This window comes from Mchenga conophoros, linkage group LG6 (assembly GCF_057382185.1).
Source record: "Mchenga conophoros isolate Kocher_MC1m ecotype Shallow Benthic linkage group LG6, M_conophoros_male_GT1.1, whole genome shotgun sequence".
NCBI lineage: Eukaryota > Metazoa > Chordata > Actinopteri > Cichliformes > Cichlidae > Mchenga > Mchenga conophoros.
The window spans coordinates 26,745,831-26,768,508 of NC_140531.1; the positions used below are offsets into that span (position 1 = coordinate 26,745,831).

Consider the following 22,678-nt stretch of genomic DNA (forward strand, 5'->3'; position numbering starts at 1 on the left):
AGGACCATGTGTGTTGCATAAAGGGGTAGGTGTGTTGCATAAAGGAGTAGGAGTGTTGCATAATTGGTACTGGGGTGCAAAGCAGCGCTTTTGTTTAAGGTATGGGTACATGTGTTTGAGGTATGGTAACAAAAGCTTCACGTTGTGTTACTTTAGTCTGAGCATGGGTTTATAGTGTTCAAGCAACGGGCAAAAACTGTAAAGCAGTCTTCCAAGAACGCATTGCTTAACTGTTCAGAGATTTTTATAGTTGGAACAAACACAGGAAAGCGTAAACTTGGGGTGTGGCATAAAGTCATGTGGCATAAAGTCAAGAGTTTTGCAAAATTAGCCAATAGTTACAAAAAATGTGCTTAAGCAATCAGAAAAAACTGTAAGGGATCAGTTTAGGGTCTCAGTCTCCTGTTTCCAGTCTTACCCAAGTGTTGATTTTGCAATTTAAGTTTCTTTGAGTAAATGAAGAGATGAATTTATTCATCGTGACTTTCTTTTAAGTCAGATCTGGTTTTAAAAGACTACAATCGTCGACACACAATTGTCAATGTTCAGCTTGAGGTTTCACACAACTTGACAGACTAGTGGCTCATGTGCAGAGGTGGGAAGTAACTAAGTAAAAATACTAAGTAATTATGGTCACTTCAGATGGCTGCCCCTCCCTGAGTCATTTCTGCCAGAGATTTCTTCCTGTTCAAAGGGAGTTTTTCCTCCTCACAAAAATGATTTGACTTGAACTGTATTGTATTACAGTTTTTGCCCATTGCTTGAACACTATAAACCCATGCTTAGACTAAAGTAACCCAACTTGAAGCTTTTGTTACCATACCTCAAACACATGTACCCATACCTTAAACAAAAGTGCTGCTTTGCACCCTAGTTGCAATCATGCAACACACTTACTCCTTTATGCAACACACATGGTCCTGCATACTACACTCTATTTCATACATAAGACACTTAGTTCACAAAATGAAATTTCAGGGTTCCATTTGCAAAACCCATGTATCAAAAATACAAAACACATCGGGTAATTGCAACCACTCAAATACACACCTGAAGGCACTTACTTGCAAAACTGAACACCAATTAGCCAACTACAAAAAGCCCTCAGTTCAGCCAATTCAAGAACTCTGCAAGCATGGATGGAGGGAGAACAAGAGGAAGAGGAGGTCGTCATCGAGGCCATGCACGGACCCATATTTCTGATGATATAAGAGCAACTTTGGTGGACCTTGTCATCAACCATGGCCTGACTATGAGGGAAGCTGGGCAGAGAGTCCACCCACATCTAAGCCGCTTCACAGTGGCATCTGTAATAAGAACTAGTGATGGGCAGATGAAGCTTCATGAAGCACTGAAGCTTTTCATCCAATTGGTTCACCCCAGCGCAAAGCTTCTTGAAGCTTCATTTGCTCTAGTAGGACACCTACTGGACGTAAAAATATTAGTTGGCATGAATTTGAAGAGTGTGGCCTTTTGCACACAGCCTGTAAATGTCAACAACAAAAGGAGTGTGTAAAACATGTATATTGTAGTGATGCAGTATACTGTGTATATTTATAGTGGCAGTATGGAAAATGATTATTTGGAAATGCTTAAAATGGAAATGATCATTTACTGTGAGGTGAGGTGTGGTTGGGGTGTGGACAGTGGTTGTGCTCTTTAACGTTGAGGTATGGACAGCTACACACTGAGGCGTCAGTCCTGCCCATATTTTATTCTGTAAAAACTAAATTTTCACTGCTTTTATGACCTTTTTAGTGGGGAGAACATAGCTAGGATTTAATGATTTAACAAATCTTTTGAATCCTTTCCTCCACAATGCTAAATGGCTGGGAGTCCTCAATCACCATGCTAACCAGGTCTTCATCTATTTGAGATTGTTCTCCTGAGGAAAGACAATAAAAACAAAGCACAAATATAAATATCACACACGTAACTTATTACAGTTGTATAATATTGTTATATCATTTAGTAACATTACGGCATGCTATTATTATCATGGCATTTGATGGCTCACCTGGTCTTGCTCCACAATCGGTGTTCCCCTTATTCTCATGCAAAGCTCTGTAGTGCCTAAGCATGGATGAGGTGTAGTTGTTATATCCCAGCTCCCTGGCACATAGCAAACACTTCACCTTGTACAAAAGTAAATACAGCTTAACATAAATTGTATTGCACCATCAGTGTTATGAAAATCCTCTACACCCACCCCCCCCCCCCACCCCCCCAATTTTTGCACATGTCGAGGAGCGTGTCAGGCTACATTTCACTGTGTGTTATACTTGTATAACTATGCATGTGACAAATAATAAAGAACCTTGAACCTTGAACCATCTTCTGTAGAAATACCTTGTTGGGAGGAATAAGATCAAAATGTTCCCACACAGGGGAGGACATCCTCCTCTTCTTAGCTGCCTCAATTCTCTCCTGACTTTCTCTCCTCACTCTCATAAACCTCCAAACTGTCTCCAAACTCTCACTAACCGCAGCTCTCCATCAAACACCCACATTTTGATTGAAGTCTGGGGGGTTTGTATCGCTGTCACATCTCGCGGCAAAGTTCGAACCACTTCATGAACCAGTCACGTGGTACAGCCGGGCAGCGAGGCTTCGGACGTCATCATTTTCAGCTCCTCCCATAAATGAAGCAAGCCTCGATACGCGCATCGCGGAAACGCCCCCTCCATTACTCGACACAAGCTTCGGAGCCTCAATACAGAACGTCACATCACTAATCAGCAGAGGTGGGACCAAGTCATTGTTTTGCAAGTCTCAAGTAAGTCTCAAGTCTTTATCCTCAAGTCTCAAGTCAAGTCTCAAGTAATGTCAGGCAAGTCAGAGTCGAGTCTCAAGTCACTGGTGTAAAAGTCCGAGTCAAGTCACAAGTCTGAAACTTTGAATTTCAAGTCCTTTCGAGTCTTTTAAAAAAAAAGAAAAAAAAAAAAGCATGTTGCAGTTATATGCTAAATGTAAATATTAGACCATGTAATTTTTAAATCTGTGTTTTTCTCAACACATGACAAAATAGTGAACTTAGAAAATATACACAAATTGTGAAATTGCACCTCTTTAAAATGCAGCTCAATTAAACCTAGCTCCAAGAATAATTTTCACCGACAGTTCTGAGATAAGCTGCATGTTATTCTTGGATGCGGTTGTAGGACCAGCTTTAAAATCGCATGACAAAAATATCATACACATTAAAAAAAACTGCATCACCAACGTAGCCTGGACAACATTTGCTAGTTAGATGAAGTCAGCTATCTCATCGTAGCATATTTATATGCATATTTATAATTATATGGTTCTTGGAGTGAGTGCATACACTCATGAAGTTTAGTAACTTCCGGTCACTGCAACAAGCCCAGGTACAGTTTACCGACGGATGGGTGCAGGACCTTGAAATGCACCGTGTAGAACGAAAGACCATCGTACGTATCATAAGTTTACCAGTCTCACAAATTGTCGTCATAAATACACATTCCTTAACCGTTTATTAATAGGACCTTTGAGCTCAACGGTAGTTAATTAGCAGTGGAAATAATTTCTGGTAGCATCACAGAAATGTAGCAGTGACAATAATACTGTATGCTGTAATCGTACTGGGCAATTAGTGATACAAAAAACCTGTTTTATCCTGTGAATAAAAGTATATGTTTTTGTCAATGTACCATAATAACAGAGGAGAAACGCAATATTGTGTCAGGACAATTCACTATTTATGCACAATAAATAAAGGAGCATAGCGCGACAATTTCTGTTCAGCGCCAGACTTGCTTGTAACCTATATCACCAATTATGTTATGAAAATGACGCATTAACTACTAAAAAACACTGACCTTCGTGTAAATGCTTGGAGCAGACTAACCTGTGAGCTGGTGTTCTGGGACGTTATAATTGGTCTTTGAATGGCTGCAATCCAGTCGCCTCTTTGTTACTTCGGAAACATGGCTCGAACAATTTCTCTTCAACGACGTAATCCGATAACAACCGATCTCTTTACCCGTCGGCTTCCCGTGGCTGTCATGCGACCGGCTATTGCAGTTAATAATACAACGGCTTCTTGACATTTTTGTGTTTCTTTTTATCGCTGTATAACTGATTTTAATTGAAAGCCTGCGTGCGCTAGTACCGCTTGACCGCTTGCCACGAGTTCCCAGAATCCTTTGCGGTTCTACCCGTGAATGACGTCACATTTTCAATCTCTATATAATATGCATGTTAAATTTTATATTTGGGGTAAAATATCAAGTCTTTTCAAGTAAACCGGTTCAAGTCCAATTCAAGTCCCAAGTCATTGGTGTAAAAGTCCAAGTCAAGTCACAAGTCTTAGAACATTTTTTCAAGTCAAGTCTAAAGTCATAAAATTAATGACTCGAGTCTGACTCGAGTCCAAGTCATGTGACTCGAGTCCACACCTCTGCTAATCAGAGCTACTGTAATTGATCATGTAGTAAATCATGGTCACTCAATGAGAGAGGCTGGTCAGAGAGTGCAGCCAAATCTGCAATGCTCTACAGTGGCATCTATTGCTAGAGTTTTCCGGCAAACCAACAGGTAACTTGTATTCTGCAGGGGCATTTGCACATTTCAGAAGTAAATAAGCTTTTGTGTAATTGTTGTTGCATTTCTGCTTAGGACTCAACGGTTACCTCACACAGGAGGGAGAGGACGGATGTTCACTGATGTGCAGGAAACTGCCATTGTTGATATGGTCATCAGAAACAATGGGATAAAACTCACTCAAATTAGACAGAGTCTTGGCAGACAACGTTACTTTTGCAAATATTCACAGTGTAAGCGTAACAACAATTTCTAGAGTCCTGAAAAAACATCAGGTCAGGATGAAACAGTTGTACACTGTGCCTTTTGAGAGGAACTCTGAACATGTCAAGCAACTCAGGAACCAGTATGTCCAAGTAAGATCAGAATAAAATACAGATCTGTTTTTGAACAAAACCAAACACACAAAGACAATTATACAAATTTACTACTGTAACAGCTTATGTTGCCATGTGGATTTATGTTAGAGAGTCATGGAGATTGAAGGCAGGCAAACACACCACATTTTCATCTTTGTGGATGAGGCAGGTTTCAACTTGGCCAAAGCACGGCGACGAGGGAGGAATGTGATTGGGAAGAGAGCCACAGTGAATGTCTCGGGCCAGAGGGGTGCCAACATCACAATGTGCGGAGCAATATCCACTGATGGACTGCTGCTACACAGACCACTAATTGGGCCATACAACACTGAACGGCTCCTTGCGTTCCTGCATGATCTCTATGGAAGGGTTGTGCTAGGTGAGGAAAGGGATGCGGAGAGAAGGAATCAGCCAACATTTATGATTGTATGGGACAATGTGGCATTTCATCACTCCCGTGCAGTCAGAGTGGTTTGCAGCCCATCCCAGAATGGAGTCTCTTTTCCTCCCACCTTACTCTCATTCCTCAACCCCATAGAGGAATTCTTTTCCTCATGGCGGTGGAAGGTTTACGACCATCATCCACATGATCAAATGTCCCTCCTGGATGCAATGAATGCTGGATGCCTGGACATATCAGCAGAAGATTGCCAGGGATGCCTAGGTGTATTGCTCTAGATGACACAAGATGTGATGTGGATGAGAACCTGTGGCCAAATGGAGAAGACAGAGTAGATTAGCATTACTATTGTATGTGCATCAGTGGATGGTGTGTATACAAATTCTTGTATTTTGGGATTACTTGGTGCAAAAAAATAAAAATACATAAACAAATATTAACGAATTCTGCATGATGTCTGATTCATTCCAGTAACATACATTGAAATTATAAACAGAGATGTGTCCTTGTTTTACACAAGAAAACACTGTAATGCTACATGTTGTTAGTGTTTTTTAGGTCATTGTTTTGTGGGTGACAAAGTGTGTTTGTCGGCTGTCAACCTTTGCTAGTGTTCTGGAAGAATGAGTTTATTTGAGACCTGGATAAAGTGTTTTGGTAGTTGTAGTGCATTTTGAATGTGAAATGAACTGCTTTGCCAAGCTGACGGTCAGTTAGGAGGATTGTGTGAAGAGTTTTGCAAAAGTGACCTAAGTATTGTGAAATGTGTCCTAGCAGCTGTAAAAAAAGAAACAAACAAACAAACTTGCAGACAGGCAAGTGTTCAACAGCATAAACCATGTGAGCATCACCACCATCAGACGCATGTCCTGTGGCTAGACCCCAACAGACGGCGGGATCCATGAGCCCACGTATGCACAATTGTCATGATTTTTTTGTGTTTACAGTATAGTGTTTTTGCTATTACTGTATTATGGTTTTGTTTTTTTGCTTTATCTGAATTCATGGTGCTGCAATGTACAATATTGAGTAGGCCTGTTTGCTTTTTTTTGGTTGTTTGAAAATGTGTCTCCTGAAAATATGCCTTCTGAATAAACGATGAAAATCAAAGACTGCAGTGTTTTATATAAAGTAGACTAGTGTGTTCCCCCTGATCTGTAAGTGTTTGCATATGATGCAAGTATGTGTCATTTTGTCAACAGTTACATTTTGACAAAGAAATGTTAGGTTTTGACAGCAGAGTTTAGGTTTTGAGAGTAGTTTCAATTTGGCACAAATGTGAATGGTATATTTCCCAGTGTTGTGTCATGTTCACTTGTGTTTAGAGTTTTGGCACAATGAGCGAAGTTTTGCAAAATGTGTTCAAGCAACGGGCAAAAACTGTAATATGATATTTGCAACATTAGGTATGTTTTCTTCAAGGAGTGAATAAAACTTTTGTTTAAACTGAGCATCCATGTTTAATACTCACTGAAAACAGGAGAAACTGTTTTGTTTCCTTCAATTTATTAAAGTATTTTTTAAAGTGTTAATCCTACAAGCTTCTCAGTTTTCTTATTCATTTTTCATGCAACAAGCAAATAAAGATTTTTACATACAAAGCAACACTTAGCGCTTTAAGTCGTGCACATATACATATGAATCTTTTCATCTACACACCTGAATAAAAATTATTCTTTTTATATTTTTCTTTTCTTTTCTTCAGTTTATTTCTTGGTGATGTCTTTATAGCTAAAGACAACAGAGGCTATCTGCTCATGTATTTCCTTCTGCCCACACTCAAACAGACATGCAAAGCAGCCATCATCAATGTAAGCCAGGTCTGAGTAACCACTGGCTCCCTCATTAATGATGCAGGGTTCGCTCCATGCCTTTGGGTCACGTGGGGATTTGTTCAGATACACACCAAGATCAATCCTGCGCGATTTATTGGTTGGGTGCGTGAACAGCAGCCACTTGTTTTGCTTTGTTTCACTTTGTGCAGTTCCACTTTGTTCTTGAGCTGGAAAGGAGACCACACTTCCCTGACATCCTGAGCACTTTGTTTCTGTAAGCTTAGTGCATCTGAATTTTCTGAAGGTAAAACCTTTATTCACACTGACAGCTTCCACTCGAGAGGAGCAAAAACTTCGAGCATTGCAATAAATGAAACTGGAGCGGGTGTCTTCATAGACCTCTGCCATTTGACATTCGCCTGATTCTGATTGCAACGTTTGACCAAATTTCCAACTTTTATCAGGATCATCACTATACAGTGAGAGTGCATATGATTTACAACAGCAACTGAACGAACATGCAACTGGTTTACAACAGCAATTCATGAGGCAAGTACTTCTGCAATAAGCATAAACTGGGATAATCAGTCTACCACTCTCTGTTTGAATACCATGGCCTGGCCCAACAGCAAATGTGGACCAGTTTTTTATTTCACTCAGTTTGTCCGTCAAATCGGTCACATCTCTCCAGGTTTCTCCGAGATCCTCACTTGTGATGTAGCAGAGACGGGTCCTGTTGTCATAGTATTCTATTTGGTCATGCTCAGTGATGCCGTCTTCAACACAGATGAAAAACAGGAAAAGTTTGTTGTTGACCTTGTCATACACCGGGCAGGGGTTCATTGGACGGTATCCTTTAATAAGTGCCTTTTCCAGCTGTTTGAGCTCTGACCACTAAAAGAGAGATTGTTCAGGAGTAAATAAAGCAGAACAGTTCAGAACAGGAGCGTAACTAACAAGTAATTTAGAACTGAAATGGCTGATTATCACTATTACCTCAACCGTCTTCTCAGAATCCTCCTTGATCTTTCCTGTTCTCATAACCAGCTTTTCTCCGCTGGCATCATCTGAAGTCTTCCTCTGCTCTGCAAAGGCAAATAAAGTTTTACTTTCTTTCGCATACAGAAGAGCAGGGATCCTGTAAACACATTGAGCAGCTTCCTTAGATTCAAAGACAGGTTGTTTCTGCAGCTGAGCTGTTGTTGAACATCCACAGCCCATGTTTGCTGTCCTTGTGTATAAAATGGATATTAAATTATAAAGAAGCCTTGCTGGGTTTATCTCTGCGGTCCTAGAATTTGATGTTGCTTTGACTTTTATAGGCTGGCTGTTAGAGAGTGTGGATGAGGGAGGGATCTTTGTTTTTATCACAGACCGATGGTCATTTCTGAGGAAATGATTCACATTTCCCTGAGCTCCAACCCCCGTTCCCTTAACAAAATAAATAGGCAAAATCCGTCTTTCATCATGCATGGGAGAAGAAGAACATATATCACAGAAAATTTACAATAAAAATCATGATTTAGGAAGTAAAAAACATCATAACACAAACACAAAACATTAAAAAGTAATCCTGATATTATATGGTTTTTGAAGTCTTGATGAATAGAAAAGAGAAATCAAGCATAGAAGATTTAATAGAAGGTCAAAATGATGGTCAGACTTCAGACTGAGCTGGAATCCAATGAGAAGAGACCACTAAGTGCACTAACTCAGAAAAGTCCTCAGTTACTTAAGTTATGATACCAAAGTAGTAAATATTTAAATACTAAAGCAGTACCTCTTTGGTGTCTTTTAACCCAAAAAATAAATCACCTATAAAATATAATACCAATAGAATAAATAAATAAATTAGAGCTGTGCACACTTTGCATTTAAGGGAGCTTGAAGATGGAGTCTCTTTCCTTATCAGGGATTCTGCAGATGTGTTCTGGAGAAGGAGGCATTTACAGTTGTTTTTCATGGATGTGATCCTGTATTCTCACAATAATAATGGATTGGATTTATATAGCGCTTTTCAAGGCACCCAAAGCGCTTTACAATGCCACTATTCATTCACTCTCACATTCACTCACTGGTGGAGGCAAGCTACGGTTGTAGCCACAGCTGCCCTGGGGCAGACTGACAGAAGCGAGGCTGCCATATCGCGCCATCGGCCCCTCTGGCCAACACCAGTAGGCGGTAGGGTAAAGTGTCTTGCCCAAGGACACAACGACCAGGACAGAGAGCCCGGGGATCGAACCGGCGACTTTCCAGTTACAGATACGCTTCCCAACCCCCTGAGCCACGGTCACCCCCACAATGGGTAACTGGGCGGGATTAATGACAGTGAGAGCTAGAGGATGTGACTCTTGGCTGGTCTTCAGGTTTCATTGGAAGCAGTCTGAATATGAAATGCTGTAATGCGACTCTGTAGGTCAGTCAGTCCCTGTCTGCCTTTAAACAGTCTTAAATTTGAGCCGATGGTATCCTGCACCCAAAAAATTAACCAGTCTCTTCTGTATTTCCTGCACCAGTGGATGTGGAGACTCAACAACCAGAAAATGATGCCAGAGCATCGAGGTAACCAGATTATTCTCAACCAGGTATCTCCTCCTATAGCAGAGCTGTGGCTGGATTCATGTCCATCAAGACAGTCAGGCACTAATTCTCTCCACTACACCTTCCCAGTTTTTCAACTGGAAATCATCATTGCCAAGCATCTGTGTGGTTCTCAGTCATCCAGGTCATGGTAATCTAATCTAAATTTATCATTTGTCATGAGTCAACAATACAAGTCAGTTGATTAGGATGTGTGTATAATTACATATTTTTTGGTACATTCCCAAGTACTTGAGCAAAGGCTACAGGAGTCTCTCCGACTTTTTCACAGATTAGAGCGGGAATCCTGTGAACCCTGATTTTCTTTTATACATTTCTTTATTGACTCCTATATTTTTTTTTCATTATTCACAGTTTTATTTTATTTGCAGTGTCCAGGTTGTTGTTGTTACTGTAACAACAAATAATATCAATAATATTATTATCTGTGATCTACTTTAATGTGTTATGCAAAGCACGTTTAAACCTTTTGCTTGTTTTATATTGTTTTAACCTTAAATTCACTACAGTTATTTGTTTATTAAAATATTCATTGTGGATGTTGAACTCACAGTTTGGAGTTGGTGGGAAATAAATGAGCAAAAGAACAGATAGTTTTACAATAAAACAGCATATGTTAACTATTTTTATTATTTTCTGCAATAAAATCAAATGCATTCACAACCATTAATATGATATTTGCAACATTAGGTATGTTTTCTTCAAGGAGTGAATAACTAGATTGAAACTTTTATTTAAATTGAGCATCCATGTTTAATACTCACTGAAAACAGGAGAAACTGTTTTCTGTTTCCTTCAATTTATTAAAGTATTTTTTAAAGTGTTAATCCTACAAGCTTCTCAGTTTTCTTATTCATTTTTCATGCAACAAGCAAATAAAGATTTTTACATACAAAGCAACACTTACTGCTTTAAGTGAATACCTCTTTGGTGTCTTTTACCCCCAAAAATAAATCACCTATAAAATATAATACCAATAGAATAAATAAATAAATTAGAGCTGTGCACACTTTGCATTTAAGGGAGCTTGAAGATGGAGTCTCTTTCCTTATCAGGGATTCTGCAGATGTGTTCTGGAGAAGGAGGCATTTAAAGTTGTTTTTCATGGATGTGATCCTGTATTCTCACAATGGGTAACTGGGCGGGATTAATGACAGTGAGAGCTAGAGAATGTGACTCTTGGCTGGTCTTCAGGTTTCATTGGAAGCCAGACATCATTGTTCATTTCTGATAAAGTCATTTCCTTCTCAGTAAACTAACCTTCCCCCCTGTTATAGGGGTGGCTCTAGTAATGCACTTACATAGAAAAAGCATAGCAAAATGTGCTTCAGTGAATGGGTGAATGAGGCAGGTTGTGTTAAGCGTGCTCAGACAGAGTAGAAAAGTGCTAAATAAGAAAAGGTCCATTTACCATTCCCTGTTCCTGAGAAACAGAAATTAAATCACCATGCAGGAGAAATATCCCAAAAGTAAGTTCAGACTAAACATCTCTGAATCCAAGTTTGGTTGTTTTTTTAAGATAAGATAAGATAACCTTTATTAGTCCCACACGTGGGAAATTTGTTTTGTCACAGCAGGAAGTGGACAGTGCAAAAGTTATGAGGCAAAAATTAGAATACAATAAGAATAAATACAGTACACAACTGTACAGAATAGAATAAAATACTATATACAGTAGAATAAAATAAAATAAATATACAATAAGATAAAAATAGAATACAAATACAAATACTATATACAACTGAGTAAAAATACAACGATGACAGAAAGGATTATTGCACTTAGTATTATTGCATATGTATGGATGTGTGTGCTTGATCAGTTAAAGTCTTTATTATGGAGTCTGACAGCAGTGGGGAGGAAAGACCTGCGAAATCTCTCCGTCCCACACCGTGGGTGCCGCAGTCTCCCACTGAAGGAGCTGCTCAGTGCTGTCACAGTCTGCTGCATGGGGTGGGAGATGTTGTCCAACAGGGATGACAGCTTAGCCGCCGTTCTCCTGTCACTCACCACCTCCACTGGGTCCAGAGGGCATCCTAGAACAGAGCTGGCCCTTCGGATCACCCTGTTCAGTCTCTTCCTGTCCCCAGCAGAGATGCTGCCGCCCCAGCAGACCACACAATAAAAGATAGCAGAAGCCACAACAGAGTCATAGAAGGTCTTCAGGAGTGGGCCCTCCACTCCAAACGACCTGAGTCTCCGCAGCAGGTACAGCCTGCTCTGCCCTTTCCTGTAGAGGGCGTCTGAGTTATGAGTCCAGTCCAGTCTATTGTTCAGATGAACACCAAGGTACCTGTAGCTGTCCACAGCCTCAATGTCCATACCTTGGATGTTCAGTGGTTGCAGTGGAGAATGCTTGTGCCTGCGGAAGTCTACCACCAGTTCCTTGGTTTTACTGGCGTTGATCTGGAGGTAGTTCAGCTGGCACCAGTCCACAAAGTCTTGGGTCAGTCCTCTGTACTCCTTGTCGTCCCCATCAGTGATGAGGCCGACTATTGCAGAGTCATCAGAGAACTTCTGCAGGAAGCACTGGGTGGAATTGTGGGAGAAGTCTGCAGTGTAGATGGTGAAGAGGAACGGAGCCAGAACCGTTCCCTGTGGGGCCCCCGTACTGCAGACGACCCTGTCCGACACACAGCCCTGAGTCCTCACATACTGTGGTCGGTCGGTGAGGTAGTCCAGGATCCAGGTAGTGAGGTGATGGTCCACTCCAGAGTTCACCAGCTTGTCCTTTAGAACCGAGGGAAGAATGGTGTTGAAGGCACTGGAGAAATCAAAGAACATGATTCTCACAGTGCTTCCAGCGGTCTCCAGGTGAGCGAGGGAACGATGTAGGAGGTGAATGACGGCATCATCCGCTCCAATGCCAGGCTGGTAGGCAAACTGAAGTGGGTCCAGTGATGAGCTTATTAGGCGCCGAAGCTGAGCCAGGACCATTGCTTTGTTTGTTTTTGGCACAAACACAGGCAAAAAAAGATTAGCACCATATTGTACATTTTTTATAGTTTTCAAGAACAGAACTGGAAGTTTCTGTCAGACAGAAAAATAAAAAAATCATTTCTTATACACTCAACAAAAATATAAACGCAACACCTTTGTTACTGCTCCCATTCCCCATGGGATGGACGTAGAGACCTAAAATTCATTCCAGATACACAATATAACCATCCCTCCCAAACAGTGGTCACAAATCAGTCCAAATGTGTGGTAGTGGGCACATCTGCTATATTGAGATAATCCATCCCACCTCACAGGTGTGCCACATCAGGATGCTGATCTGACATCATGAGTAGTGCACAGGTGTACCTCAGACTGCCCACAACAAAAGGCCACCCTGGAATGTGCAGTTTTGTCTCACAGCAAAATGCCACAGATGCCACAAGCAATGAGGGAGCGTGCAATTGGCATGCTGACAGCAGGAATGTCAACCAGATCTGTCGCCCGTGCATTGAATGTTCATTTCTCAACCATAAGCCGTCTCCACAGGCGTTTCAGAGAATATGGCAGCACATCCAACCGGCCTCACAACCGCAGACCTCGTGTAACCACACCAGCCCAGGACCTCCACATCCAGCAGGTTCACCTCCAAGATCGTCTGAGACCAGCCACCCAGACAGCTGCTGGAACAATTGGTTTGCACAACCAAACAATTTCTGCACAAACTGTCAGAAACCGTCTCAGGGACGCTCAACTGCATGCCCGTCGTCCTCATCGGGGTCTTGACCTGACTCCAGCTCGTCGCCATGACAGACTTGTGTGGGCAAATGCTCACATTCGATGGCGTCTGGCACGTTGGAGAGGTGTGCGCTTCACGGATGAATCATGGTTCACATTGTTCAGGGCAGATGGCAGCTGAGAATGTCCCAGTTCTTGCATGGCCAGCATGCTCACCGGACATGTCACCCATTGAGCATGTTCGGGATGTGCTTGACCGGCGTATACGACAGCGTGTACCAGTTCCCACGAATATCCAACAACCTCGCACAGCCATTGAAGTGGAGTGGACCAACATTCCACAGGCCACAATTGACAATCTGATAGACTCCATGCGACGATGTGTTGCACTGCATGAGGCAAATGGTGGTCACACCAGATACTGACCGGTTCTGGGTCCCCAGACCCCCAATAGCGCAAAAAACTGCACATTCCAGGGTGGCCTTTTGTTGTGGGCAGTCTGAGGTACACCTGTGCACTACTCATGATGTCAGATCAGCATCCTGATGTGGCACACCTGTGAGGTGGATTATCTCAATATAGCAGATGTGCCCACTACCACACATTTGGACTGATTTGTGACCACTGTTTGGGAGGGATGGTTATATTGTGTATCTGGAATGAATTTTAGGTCTCTACGTCCATCCCATGGGGAATGGGAGCAGTAACAAAGGTGTTGCGTTTATATTTTTGTTGAGTGTAAATGCAGTATAAGAAATGCTGAGCAGTCTGAATATGAAATGCTGTAATGCGACTCTGTAGGTCAGTCAGTCCCTGTCTGCCTTTAAACAGTCTTAAATTTGAGCCGATGGTATCCTCCACCCAAAAAATTAACCAGTTTCTTCTGTATTTCCTGCACCAGTGGATGTGGAGACTCAACAACCAGAAAATGATGCCAGAGCATCGAGGTAACCAGATTATTCTCAACCAGGTATCTCCTCCTATAGCAGAGCTGTGGCTGGATTCATGTCCATCAAGACAGTCAGGCACTAATTCTCTCCACTACACCTTCCCAGTTTTTCAACTGGAAATCATCATTGCCAAGCATCTGTGTGGTTCTCAGTCATCCAGGTCATGGTAATCTAAGATATGATCACAATGGATCACACTCATAAATTTATCATTTGTCATGAGTCAACAATACAAGTCAGCTGATTAGGATGTGTGTATAATTACAGTGGGGCAAAAAAGTATTTAGTCAGCCACCGATTGTGCAAGTTCCCCCACTTAAAATGATGACAGAGGTCAGTAATTTGCACCAGAGGTACACTTCAACTGTGAGAGACAGAATGTGAAAAAAAAATCCATGAATCCACATGGTAGGATTTGTAAAGAATTTATTCGTAAATTAGGGTGGAAAATAAGTATTTGGTCACCTCAAACAAGGAAAATCTCTGGCTCTCACAGACCTGTAACGTCTTCTGTAAGAAGCTTTTCTGTCCCCCACTCGTTACCTGTATGAATGGCACCTGTTTGAACTCATCATCTGTATAAAAGACACCTGTCCACAGCCTCAAACAGTCAGACTCCAAACTCCGCCATGGCCAAGACCAAAGAGCTTTCGAAGGACACCAGGAAAAGTATTGTAGACCTGCACCAGACTGGGAAGAGTGAATCTACAATAGGCAAGCAGCTTGGTGTGAAAAAATCAACTGTGGGAGCAATCATCAGAAAATGGAAGACATACAAGACCACTGATAATCTCCCTCGATCTGGGGCTCCACGCAAGATCTCATCCCGTGGGGTCAAAATGATCATGAGAACGGTGAGCAAAGATCCCAGAACCACACGGGGGGACCTGGTGAATGACCTGCAGAGAGCTGGGACCAAAGTAACAAAGCTCACCATCAGTAACACACTACAACGGCAGGGAATCAAATCCCACAGTGCCAGACGTGTTCCGCTGCTGAAGCCAGTGCATGTCCAGGCCCGTCTGAAGTTTGCCAGAGAGCACATGGATGATACAGCAGAGGATTGGGAGAATGTCATGTGGTCAGATGAAACCAAAGTAGAACTTTTTGGTATAAACTCAACTCGTCGTGTTTGGAGGAAGAAGAATACTGAGTTGCATCCCAAGAACACCATACCTACTGTGAAGCATGGGGGTGGAAACATCATGCTATGGGGCTGTTTTTCTGCCAAGGGGACAGGACGACTGATCCATGTTAAGGACAGGATGAATGGGGCCATGTATCGTGAGATTTTGAGCCAAAACCTCCTTCCATCAGTGAGAACTTTGAAGATGAAACGAGGCTGGGTCTTCCAACATGACAATGATCCAAAACACACCGCCCGGGCAACAAAAGGAGTGGCTCCGTAAGAAGCATTTGAAAGTCCTGGAGTGGCCTAGCCAGTCTCCAGACCTCAACCCCATAGAAAATCTGTGGCGGGAGTTGAAAGTCCGTGTTGCTCGGCGACAGCCCCAAAACATCACTGCTCTCGAGAAGATCTGCATGGAGGAATGGGCCAAAATACCAGCTACTGTGTGTGCAAACCTGGTAAAGACCTATAGTAAACGTTTGACCTCTGTTATTGCCAACAAAGGTTATGTTACAAAGTATTGAGTTGTATTTTTGTTATTGACCAAATACTTATTTTCCACCCTGATTTACGAATAAATTCTTTACAAATCCTACCATGTGGATTCATGGATTTTTTTTTTCACATTCTGTCTCTCACAGTTGAAGTGTACCTCTGGTGCAAATTACTGACCTCTGTCATCATTTTAGGTGGGGGAACTTGCACAATCGGTGGCTGACTAAATACTTTTTTGCCCCACTGTACATATTTTTTGCTACATTCCCAAGTACTTGAGTAACAAAATAGCTGATTTTCCCAGTGGAGGCTCCCTCCCTCAACATTCCTTATTTATAACCGTTTTGTACTAGTATGATCTGGATTACTCCTTTGCACTGCGAAAATTGTACGAGTTTCTCTCTCGTAGCAGTAATCTTCTGACCCTTTTCTAAGCAGTCCTCCATTTTCAGAGGTTCAGAGATAATGGGAAAAACTATATAACTGCACAGTAGCACTCTGAAGCACCTGCCAATCAGTTTTCCAGCATTAACTGAATCTAAGCAGAGGGTATATCACTGGAAATTTGAGAATTTACCCTGCTACTTCTATAAGCAGTTACATTATTAAACAATGCTACTATTACTCAGTCATATATGATCATACCATGTAGTGGCTCCACTTTGTTTTACAGATACGGCAGTATCTTTCATGAGCCGGTTCTCTTCTTCTCCACTGTTCATTTCTCATATGTCAAGCAATTTCAGACTTTTGCATATAAAATTTGCATTTATGGTCATGTTATAAAACAGCTTTGATTTTTAAAAGCAAGACTGTGAGCTACATTCCTAAGTACTTCAGTAACAAAATATCTGATTCTCCCGGTGGACGCTCCTTCATAATCCCTCTTTCGTAACCTGCAGGTCTGTACTCCATGATCGGGTTTACTGCTCGGCTCTGCAAAGGCTACAGGAGTCTCTCCGACTTTTTCACAGATTAGAGCGGGAATCCTGTGAACCCTGATTTTCTTTTATACATTTCTTTATTGACTCCTATATTTTTTTTTCATTATTCACAGTTTTATTTTATTTGCAGTGTCCAGGTTGTTGTTGTTACTGTAACAACAAATAATATCAATAATATTATTATCTGTGATCTACTTTAATGTGTTATGCAAAGCACGTTTAAACCTTTTGCTTGTTTTATATTGTTTTAACCTTAAATTCACTACAGTTATTTGTTTATTAAAATATTCATTGTGGATGTTGAACTCACAGTTTGGAGTTGGTGGGAAATAAATGAGCAAAAGAACAGATAGTTTTACAATAAAACAGCATATGTTAACTATTTTTATTATTTTCTGCAATAAAATCAAATGCATTCACAACCATTAATATGATATTTGCAACATTAGGTATGTTTTCTTCAAGGAGTGAATAACTAGATTGAAACTTTTATTTAAATTGAGCATCCATGTTTAATACTCACTGAAAACAGGAGAAACTGTTTTCTGTTTCCTTCAATTTATTAAAGTATTTTTTAAAGTGTTAATCCTACAAGCTTCTCAGTTTTCTTATTCATTTTTCATGCAACAAGCAAATAAAGATTTTTACATACAAAGCAACACTTACTGCTTTAAGTGAATACCTCTTTGGTGTCTTTTACCCCCAAAAATAAATCACCTATAAAATATAATACCAATAGAATAAATAAATAAATTAGAGCTGTGCACACTTTGCATTTAAGGGAGCTTGAAGATGGAGTCTCTTTCCTTATCAGGGATTCTGCAGATGTGTTCTGGAGAAGGAGGCATTTAAAGTTGTTTTTCATGGATGTGATCCTGTATTCTCACAATGGGTAACTGGGCGGGATTAATGACAGTGAGAGCTAGAGAATGTGACTCTTGGCTGGTCTTCAGGTTTCATTGGAAGCCAGACATCATTGTTCATTTCTGATAAAGTCATTTCCTTCTCAGTAAACTAACCTTCCCCCCTGTTATAGGGGTGGCTCTAGTAATGCACTTACATAGAAAAAGCATAGCAAAATGTGCTTCAGTGAATGGGTGAATGAGGCAGGTTGTGTTAAGCGTGCTCAGACAGAGTAGAAAAGTGCTAAATAAGAAAAGGTCCATTTACCATTCCCTGTTCCTGAGAAACAGAAATTAAATCACCATGCAGGAGAAATATCCCAAAAGTAAGTTCAGACTAAACATCTCTGAATCCAAGTTTGGTTGTTTTTTTAAGATAAGATAAGATAACCTTTATTAGTCCCACACGTGGGAAATTTGTTTTGTCACAGCAGGAAGTGGACAGTGCAAAAGTTATGAGGCAAAAATTAGAATACAATAAGAATAAATACAGTACACAACTGTACAGAATAGAATAAAATACTATATACAGTAGAATAAAATAAAATAAATATACAATAAGATAAAAATAGAATACAAATACAAATACTATATACAACTGAGTAAAAATACAACGATGACAGAAAGGATTATTGCACTTAGTATTATTGCATATGTATGGATGTGTGTGCTTGATCAGTTAAAGTCTTTATTATGGAGTCTGACAGCAGTGGGGAGGAAAGACCTGCGAAATCTCTCCGTCCCACACCGTGGGTGCCGCAGTCTCCCACTGAAGGAGCTGCTCAGTGCTGTCACAGTCTGCTGCATGGGGTGGGAGATGTTGTCCAACAGGGATGACAGCTTAGCCGCCGTTCTCCTGTCACTCACCACCTCCACTGGGTCCAGAGGGCATCCTAGAACAGAGCTGGCCCTTCGGATCACCCTGTTCAGTCTCTTCCTGTCCCCAGCAGAGATGCTGCCGCCCCAGCAGACCACACAATAAAAGATAGCAGAAGCCACAACAGAGTCATAGAAGGTCTTCAGGAGTGGGCCCTCCACTCCAAACGACCTGAGTCTCCGCAGCAGGTACAGCCTGCTCTGCCCTTTCCTGTAGAGGGCGTCTGAGTTATGAGTCCAGTCCAGTCTATTGTTCAGATGAACACCAAGGTACCTGTAGCTGTCCACAGCCTCAATGTCCATACCTTGGATGTTCAGTGGTTGCAGTGGAGAATGCTTGTGCCTGCGGAAGTCTACCACCAGTTCCTTGGTTTTACTGGCGTTGATCTGGAGGTAGTTCAGCTGGCACCAGTCCACAAAGTCTTGGGTCAGTCCTCTGTACTCCTTGTCGTCCCCATCAGTGATGAGGCCGACTATTGCAGAGTCATCAGAGAACTTCTGCAGGAAGCACTGGGTGGAATTGTGGGAGAAGTCTGCAGTGTAGATGGTGAAGAGGAACGGAGCCAGAACCGTTCCCTGTGGGGCCCCCGTACTGCAGACGACCCTGTCCAACACACAGCCCTGAGTCCTCACATACTGTGGTCGGTCGGTGAGGTAGTCCAGGATCCAGGTAGTGAGGTGATGGTCCACTCCAGAGTTCACCAGCTTGTCCTTTAGAACCGAGGGAAGAATGGTGTTGAAGGCACTGGAGAAATCAAAGAACATGATTCTCACAGTGCTTCCAGCGGTCTCCAGGTGAGCGAGGGAACGATGTAGGAGGTGAATGACGGCATCATCCGCTCCAATGCCAGGCTGGTAGGCAAACTGAAGTGGGTCCAGTGATGAGCTTATTAGGCGCCGAAGCTGAGCCAGGACCATTGCTTTGTTTGTTTTTGGCACAAACACAGGCAAAAAAAGATTAGCACCATATTGTACATTTTTTATAGTTTTCAAGAACAGAACTGGAAGTTTCTGTCAGACAGAAAAATAAAAAAATCATTTCTTATACACTCAACAAAAATATAAACGCAACACCTTTGTTACTGCTCCCATTCCCCATGGGATGGACGTAGAGACCTAAAATTCATTCCAGATACACAATATAACCATCCCTCCCAAACAGTGGTCACAAATCAGTCCAAATGTGTGGTAGTGGGCACATCTGCTATATTGAGATAATCCATCCCACCTCACAGGTGTGCCACATCAGGATGCTGATCTGACATCATGAGTAGTGCACAGGTGTACCTCAGACTGCCCACAACAAAAGGCCACCCTGGAATGTGCAGTTTTGTCTCACAGCAAAATGCCACAGATGCCACAAGCAATGAGGGAGCGTGCAATTGGCATGCTGACAGCAGGAATGTCAACCAGATCTGTCGCCCGTGCATTGAATGTTCATTTCTCAACCATAAGCCGTCTCCACAGGCGTTTCAGAGAATATGGCAGCACATCCAACCGGCCTCACAACCGCAGACCTCGTGTAACCACACCAGCCCAGGACCTCCACATCCAGCAGGTTCACCTCCAAGATCGTCTGAGACCAGCCACCCAGACAGCTGCTGGAACAATTGGTTTGCACAACCAAACAATTTCTGCACAAACTGTCAGAAACCGTCTCAGGGACGCTCAACTGCATGCCCGTCGTCCTCATCGGGGTCTTGACCTGACTCCAGCTCGTCGCCATGACAGACTTGTGTGGGCAAATGCTCACATTCGATGGCGTCTGGCACGTTGGAGAGGTGTGCGCTTCACGGATGAATCATGGTTCACATTGTTCAGGGCAGATGGCAGCTGAGAATGTCCCAGTTCTTGCATGGCCAGCATGCTCACCGGACATGTCACCCATTGAGCATGTTCGGGATGTGCTTGACCGGCGTATACGACAGCGTGTACCAGTTCCCACGAATATCCAACAACCTCGCACAGCCATTGAAGTGGAGTGGACCAACATTCCACAGGCCACAATTGACAATCTGATAGACTCCATGCGACGATGTGTTGCACTGCATGAGGCAAATGGTGGTCACACCAGATACTGACCGGTTCTGGGTCCCCAGACCCCCAATAGCGCAAAAAACTGCACATTCCAGGGTGGCCTTTTGTTGTGGGCAGTCTGAGGTACACCTGTGCACTACTCATGATGTCAGATCAGCATCCTGATGTGGCACACCTGTGAGGTGGATTATCTCAATATAGCAGATGTGCCCACTACCACACATTTGGACTGATTTGTGACCACTGTTTGGGAGGGATGGTTATATTGTGTATCTGGAATGAATTTTAGGTCTCTACGTCCATCCCATGGGGAATGGGAGCAGTAACAAAGGTGTTGCGTTTATATTTTTGTTGAGTGTAAATGCAGTATAAGAAATGCTGAGCAGTCTGAATATGAAATGCTGTAATGCGACTCTGTAGGTCAGTCAGTCCCTGTCTGCCTTTAAACAGTCTTAAATTTGAGCCGATGGTATCCTCCACCCAAAAAATTAACCAGTTTCTTCTGTATTTCCTGCACCAGTGGATGTGGAGACTCAACAACCAGAAAATGATGCCAGAGCATCGAGGTAACCAGATTATTCTCAACCAGGTATCTCCTCCTATAGCAGAGCTGTGGCTGGATTCATGTCCATCAAGACAGTCAGGCACTAATTCTCTCCACTACACCTTCCCAGTTTTTCAACTGGAAATCATCATTGCCAAGCATCTGTGTGGTTCTCAGTCATCCAGGTCATGGTAATCTAAGATATGATCACAATGGATCACACTCATAAATTTATCATTTGTCATGAGTCAACAATACAAGTCAGCTGATTAGGATGTGTGTATAATTACAGTGGGGCAAAAAAGTATTTAGTCAGCCACCGATTGTGCAAGTTCCCCCACTTAAAATGATGACAGAGGTCAGTAATTTGCACCAGAGGTACACTTCAACTGTGAGAGACAGAATGTGAAAAAAAAATCCATGAATCCACATGGTAGGATTTGTAAAGAATTTATTCGTAAATTAGGGTGGAAAATAAGTATTTGGTCACCTCAAACAAGGAAAATCTCTGGCTCTCACAGACCTGTAACGTCTTCTGTAAGAAGCTTTTCTGTCCCCCACTCGTTACCTGTATGAATGGCACCTGTTTGAACTCATCATCTGTATAAAAGACACCTGTCCACAGCCTCAAACAGTCAGACTCCAAACTCCGCCATGGCCAAGACCAAAGAGCTTTCGAAGGACACCAGGAAAAGTATTGTAGACCTGCACCAGACTGGGAAGAGTGAATCTACAATAGGCAAGCAGCTTGGTGTGAAAAAATCAACTGTGGGAGCAATCATCAGAAAATGGAAGACATACAAGACCACTGATAATCTCCCTCGATCTGGGGCTCCACGCAAGATCTCATCCCGTGGGGTCAAAATGATCATGAGAACGGTGAGCAAAGATCCCAGAACCACACGGGGGGACCTGGTGAATGACCTGCAGAGAGCTGGGACCAAAGTAACAAAGCTCACCATCAGTAACACACTACAACGGCAGGGAATCAAATCCCACAGTGCCAGACGTGTTCCGCTGCTGAAGCCAGTGCATGTCCAGGCCCGTCTGAAGTTTGCCAGAGAGCACATGGATGATACAGCAGAGGATTGGGAGAATGTCATGTGGTCAGATGAAACCAAAGTAGAACTTTTTGGTATAAACTCAACTCGTCGTGTTTGGAGGAAGAAGAATACTGAGTTGCATCCCAAGAACACCATACCTACTGTGAAGCATGGGGGTGGAAACATCATGCTATGGGGCTGTTTTTCTGCCAAGGGGACAGGACGACTGATCCGTGTTAAGGACAGAATGAATGGGGCCATGTATCGTGAGATTTTGAGCCAAAACCTCCTTCCATCAGTGAGAACTTTGAAGATGAAACGAGGCTGGGTCTTCCAACATGACAATGATCCAAAACACACCGCCCGGGCAACAAAAGGAGTGGCT

At 42.3% G+C, this 22,678-nt stretch overlaps 1 protein-coding gene across 1 annotated transcript; it reads right to left on the reverse strand.

Moving 5' to 3' along the window:
- Window positions 1-6,821: 6,821 nt before the first annotated feature.
- Window positions 6,822-8,416, reverse strand: LOC146572759 (sialidase-3-like). The gene is made up of 2 exons (XM_085277129.1): window positions 8,094-8,416; window positions 6,822-7,991 (listed from the first exon to the last, which is right to left on the reverse strand). Exons 1-2 carry the CDS (start codon window positions 8,316-8,318, stop codon window positions 7,029-7,031), a joined length of 1,188 nt encoding a protein of 395 aa, XP_085133255.1. The 5' UTR covers window positions 8,319-8,416; the 3' UTR covers window positions 6,822-7,028.
- Window positions 8,417-22,678: the final 14,262 nt, after the last annotated feature.